General features: G+C 34.5%; 1 protein-coding gene across 3 annotated transcripts; it reads right to left on the bottom strand.

The window, feature by feature from the left end:
- Positions 1-532: 532 nt before the first annotated feature.
- Positions 533-4,655, bottom strand: LOC131147980 (large ribosomal subunit protein uL6-like). Of its 3 annotated transcripts, XR_009134974.1 has the most exons (5): positions 4,093-4,634; positions 1,292-1,414; positions 1,084-1,185; positions 879-913; positions 533-782 (listed from the first exon to the last, which is right to left on the bottom strand). XR_009134974.1 is itself a non-coding variant. In XM_058097684.1 (4 exons), the coding sequence occupies exons 1-3, from the start codon at positions 4,462-4,464 to the stop codon at positions 1,099-1,101; spliced, it is 582 nt and encodes a 193-aa protein (XP_057953667.1). In that variant the 5' UTR covers positions 4,465-4,655; the 3' UTR covers positions 533-913; positions 1,084-1,098. The 3 variants fall into 3 exon arrangements, 2 of the variants coding, with proteins under 2 accessions (XP_057953667.1, XP_057953666.1); XM_058097684.1 differs by having other exon boundaries at positions 533-913; positions 4,093-4,655; XM_058097683.1 differs by having other exon boundaries at positions 533-1,185; positions 4,093-4,655.
- Between the last annotated feature and the right edge of the window lie 524 nt (positions 4,656-5,179).

The raw sequence follows: 5,179 nt of genomic DNA, 5'->3' as shown, positions 1-5,179 counted from the left end.
TTTAGGGCAAACTAAGGAGTTAGCCATCCTCCTAAAAATATACAACTCAATCAGTCTCTCTGTGTTGAGGTATTAATATACCCACCTATTTTATTTAAAAAAGGAAAAAAGAGATAAATATCTTTTACCCTATAGCCTAAAAAATTTAATCTATCACTGTCTTTCAATTTCCTTCATCATGCTCACAATTAAAGGACGCCCTTGCATTAAAAATTCAAGCGCTCCACCTTCAAGAGGGACTCTTCCAACAAAGACAAACAAGATTCTAATTGAGAACACTATTGCAAAATTTTAAAATGATACAACTTCAATTATTCTTTAAGAAAATAAAAATAAACCATAATCACAAGTAAATAATACTAAAAACTAAGCCATAGGAGCAATAAAATTAAAAAGCACGCTGAGATTTTCCTGTAATTTTAAGAAAACAAAAAAAAAAATATTCTCCATAATTAAACAAATCCCTATAATTATTTTCATCTTTGTAATCATACAAACTCCCATACAATTTTTCATTACATTCCACAATTCATTTTATTTCAAAATATCAAACATTTATTAAGTCTTTTTTTTTTTTTCCTTCTGTTTTCTTGGGTGAACCTTACAATGACTTGCCACTTGATTGACAATCAACATACTATTCTCCATGTTTATACACAGTTAAATTGACTAATTTGCCTAAAAATAGTGCAATAGCAGACATGTGAACAATTTCAAACCAGACTGCACAGGTTGCAGGGGCCTTAAGATTGGGACTATCAGCTAAATTTAACACCACCCCACTGAAAATACAAAATCGCCAATCATCAGTAATTGCTGTCCATTGACAACCAAAATTGTAACTCAATACACTTTCTCTATGTTTGGACTGGAGAGACCTTGGATTTGAGGCCTTGAATTTGAATTTGTGACTCTGAACAAAACAAAACAAAAAAATTATAGAGTAGACCAACTTCAAAACAAAATTGCAAAATCCAATCTGAAACTAGCTCATGACAACTGTCCACAAACTTCAGAATAGAGCAAAAAAGCGAGCCAATCTCATCATATAAGAGAACCGCCGCTAAAACTAAACATAAATACCAGTTACTTCAGAATTCAATCCTCTCCAGCTACTGTTCCTTTTTCGCTGACATAAATACCATCAAGGAACTTTCGGATATCTTTGTTCTTAACATGGCATTTCTGTCCCAACCAAAAGAAAAAAAAAAATGCAAATGAGTTCAGACTATACAAATTATACCAAAGACCAATGCATGCATATGGCAGAGGGAAGGAAGGAGGAAATGACCTGATTTATCAAGGCAGCAGACCGTGAAACGAGTTCAATATCATTCCCATCCAATACTAGCTCATCCTTAACCTTATCAGACCGCACGACGTTAACACCTTCAAGCATATCCACTTTTCTAACCTGATGACGAAAAACACCAAGGTCCCATTTTCAGCTAACACAACATCCATGCATGTAAAGCACATTGAACGCATCATCCGCTTTGGGGGATTGCAACCAATAAAAAAAAAATAAAGCATACCTGTGGCGCATAAATCCACTGAACATACTGTAAATCTACAATTGTTTACAATTTTTTTTAACAACAATTTTGTTTACAACCTAAAACAACTTTAAATTTACCTACACTGGGGAATATCCCAGAATACATATATACAAAAACAAAAAAAAATGCCTGCAAATTATATTCCGGTATAACACTTTACTCAATATCAGTGAGAACTTGTATTACAGCCAACAACAATTGCCGAATCCTTCATGTTGAAACAGCTGCAAAAATAGTAATTTCTTAAGCACGATCAGATCAAGACGTTTAAGCACGTGTCTAGGCATGCCACAGCATTGCGCATGCATGTTTTAAAAATAAATAAATAAAAAGCATAAAAATTATTATATTTATGAGGAGAAAAATCTAATAAGCATTATCATTCATATTCTTGATAAAATGGTCACACAAACTCCAGTTTTCATGCATTTGCAACCCTTTCATTTAGTCCAACTATTATATACTAAACTCTCTGTGTAATATCAAGCTATGCAAGAATATACAGTTTCAAACAATCTAATAAATTATAAAATACTAAATTTATTAACAAATATATATTTTCTACAAATCAGTTTGCCAATAGCATTTGATTTTAAAATAAAAATTACATCACAAACTTATATTTCCAATGAAGTAACTGCATTTGTCGCACACCATAGATGCAAAGTTTATCAAGAAATCCACCATGATAACAGAAGACATGCAATTACCACTCACATGACTACAAGAACAAACTTAAGAAAATCAGCAGTCTGGGTTTAGAGAAATAAAAGACTTCATAAATTAAGTTACAGTTTCTACCAAACACAAATATATATGCCCCCCCCCCCAACACACACACACACACACACACACACACACACACACACACACACATATTTCAACAAGAAATCCTCTTCGAAGAAAAGAGAATGTTTTGCATAAGGTACACATACACACATCAACACATTAAATGTGAATTTCACATCTGTGCGTACGTGCATTTTAGAACAATGCTTTAACATGTGAATGTCATCAAGAAAAACATGTAAGAAGGAAAAAAAAAAAAAAAGCTTTGCAAGCACTTCAAACTTTCATGCACACATATCAAAGCCTTAAAATTTGAATTTTGTTGGTGGTTGACAGACATTCTAGACCTGGCATTCCAGATGCATTCCAAAGATTTGAAGAAAAGTTAATTTTAATATCTGAACCTGTCTCCTTTAGTCAGTTCTCCGTTCTTCAGCTGTAATTTGTAAACTTAGATGCAGCTTTTTAAGTACCAGATGATATTTTGAATTCTTTTTGAGGAAGTTTAATTTTGGGAAAAAAGAAGAGCAAGTGGGCCCAAAAAACAGATAACGTGATTACTTTTATTGAACATTAAAGTTCAAGTAAACACAAATTGCATTTTCAAAACTTGAGCACGGATGGTAATACAGTCCTCTCAATATTTTAAAATGCGCCAACTGAACAGAGTTTCTCTAGATACTATCGAATTCAATAAATGAAAGAAAGCTAAAAGTGGCAATAATAAAATCATAAGAAGAGTGCACCCCACTCTTGAGGAAGCAAGCTAACCATGGGTCCAAATTAACAACACCCTGAGTATCAAAACCCATCCAACAATATTTTTTTTCCAACAAATGGAGCCTGAAACAAAACGATTGCTACTGTCCCTCTCTTGAAATATTTAATTAAAAAAATAGGTTCCTCCCCAAAAAACCCAACAAGATTATACCTCATTTTAGCATGCATTGTCTCCAGTCAGAAACCAGATATTGATCAATGTATCTCTCCACATGTTGCTGAACGCATATTTAACACATGTTTTCACTATAACTCATGGTACAACACAGAGAAATAAGCACCTCTACAAATCGCATGCTCAATTCACCAATCGATAAACAAGAAGTTTGTGCTAACAACCAAGAAATCTTCATGTGAAGGATACTGAGGTGGTTATTTAAAAATGTAATAAACACAACTCAAAGTGAAAGGCGTAATTACAGCATTCATATTCAATTCATACATACAGAGAGTAGAAGACACAACAACTTGAGCAACAAAAGAGCAAAGCAAAAATAAAAAGTAGAAGTAGCACAAGCACACATGCATAAACAAAATAAAGAAAATTCACAAGGGAGAACAAACAAGAAGAATCTTAGACAAGGCGATGCTAAATCTTACATTGTGTTTGGGAGTACGGTTTTCGGACCATGGATTTGAATTTGGGAAGATTTAAACAAAATTTCAATGCAATTTTATATTACATCTTATCCAAATCCAAGGTCTCTCCAAGCATAGGATTAGAGAATTTCCAAGTTAGTTGGACTTTGCAGTATGAAGAAGCGAAAAAAATAAATTAAAAGCACTCCACATGAGCGATTGTCCATCTGTGTATTAACACTTCAAATGAAATGGGAGAGACCAAATATCAAGCAATAATTAAAACACGCTAAAAATAAGAGAGAACACTACCATATGAACATAAGAGTATATCAAAGGAATCAAGGCAGGGATACCAGAAGGCAGATAGGGGCAAGATACCTACCTTCTTTTCACCGAGAAAGTTGCGGATCTCGATGGACTTGTTGCCATTGGTGATGCTGGCGTTGATGGGGAAATGGGCGTAGACAAAGCGCATCTTGTAGCGATAGCCCTTGGTGACGCCGGTAATGAGATTCTCCACGTGGCTGATGGCGGTACGAATGGCGGCGGTTGTCTTCCGAGATCCGAACCAGGCTTCGATCTTCAGCTTCCGCTTGCCGGATTCGTCCTTGATCAACTGGAAATCGAGATTAAGGTGCTTGAAGTTGCGGGTGAGCTTGCCGCGAGGACCCTCAACCTCTATGGTCTTCGCCTTGACCTTGATCTTCACGTCATCAGGTATGTCCATGGTCTCCGACGACAATATGGTCTTCATCTGCTCTACTTCTGAAACCCTAGCCTCCCGCCGCCCTGTAACTTAGAGGTTTATTGCTCTACTTCTGAAACCCTAGCCTCTGAAACCCTAGCCTCCCGTCCTGTAACAAAGAGGTTTTTTCCCGCCGGTGACTAAGCAAGCTAAAACCCACCCGCCGCCTTGTCTAAATAGTAGCACTTTTCCGCTTCTCCACGTGGCTTGTAATTTAATAGTATAATTACAAAAGGTCTCTATTTTTTATTAAAAAAAATATTTAAATTTAAATGTTATTGAGAAAGTGAATATTTTGTGTTAGTGTTTAAAAATAATCTTATTCCTAATAAGATAATTTTTACTCTTTCATTTAATTATAATGAAATATTAGCTTTAGGATTACATAATCATAACTAATATGTTTTGATGATATTAACTTATTTGTGATTTCTAATGTTTTATATCTTTACAAAACATGTTAGGTACAAGTACAAGTGACAAATTCATAAAGTACTAAATTAAAGGTAAATATTGGACCAAGTAAGGTGTCAAATAGAAAAGGTCAAATCAACACTCGCTTGGAAAGGGACTCAAGCACATCTAAGGAAACTTTTTGTTAAATTATTTATAATGATATTTGTGTTTGAGATAATATATTTTGTAACTCTTACCGTGATATTTGTGTTTGAGATAGTACATTTTGTAACTCTTACGGTTTTGTTTCTTACATGATTTCTAAGTA

The sequence above is a fragment of the Malania oleifera genome, chromosome 2 (genome assembly GCF_029873635.1).
Source record: "Malania oleifera isolate guangnan ecotype guangnan chromosome 2, ASM2987363v1, whole genome shotgun sequence".
Taxonomy (NCBI): Eukaryota; Viridiplantae; Streptophyta; class Magnoliopsida; order Santalales; family Ximeniaceae; genus Malania; species Malania oleifera.
Note: the sequence above shows the minus strand (reverse complement) of the source record. Positions and strands in the feature narration are given on the sequence as shown.

What these genes read in the sequence shown, in the direction of transcription:
- LOC131147980 (XM_058097683.1), bottom strand. Translation starts at nt 4,464, where the DNA reads ATGAAGACCATATTGTCGTCGGAGACCATGGACATACCTGATGACGTG. An exon ending in ACTTTCTCGGTGAAAAGAAG is followed by an intron (nt 1,415 to 4,092) that starts GTAGGTATCTTG and finishes TTTCGTCATCAG; the next exon opens with GTTAGAAAAGTGGATATGCT. An exon ending in CTGCTGCCTTGATAAATCAG is followed by an intron (nt 1,186 to 1,291) that starts GTCATTTCCTCC and finishes TGGTTGGGACAG; the next exon opens with AAATGCCATGTTAAGAACAA.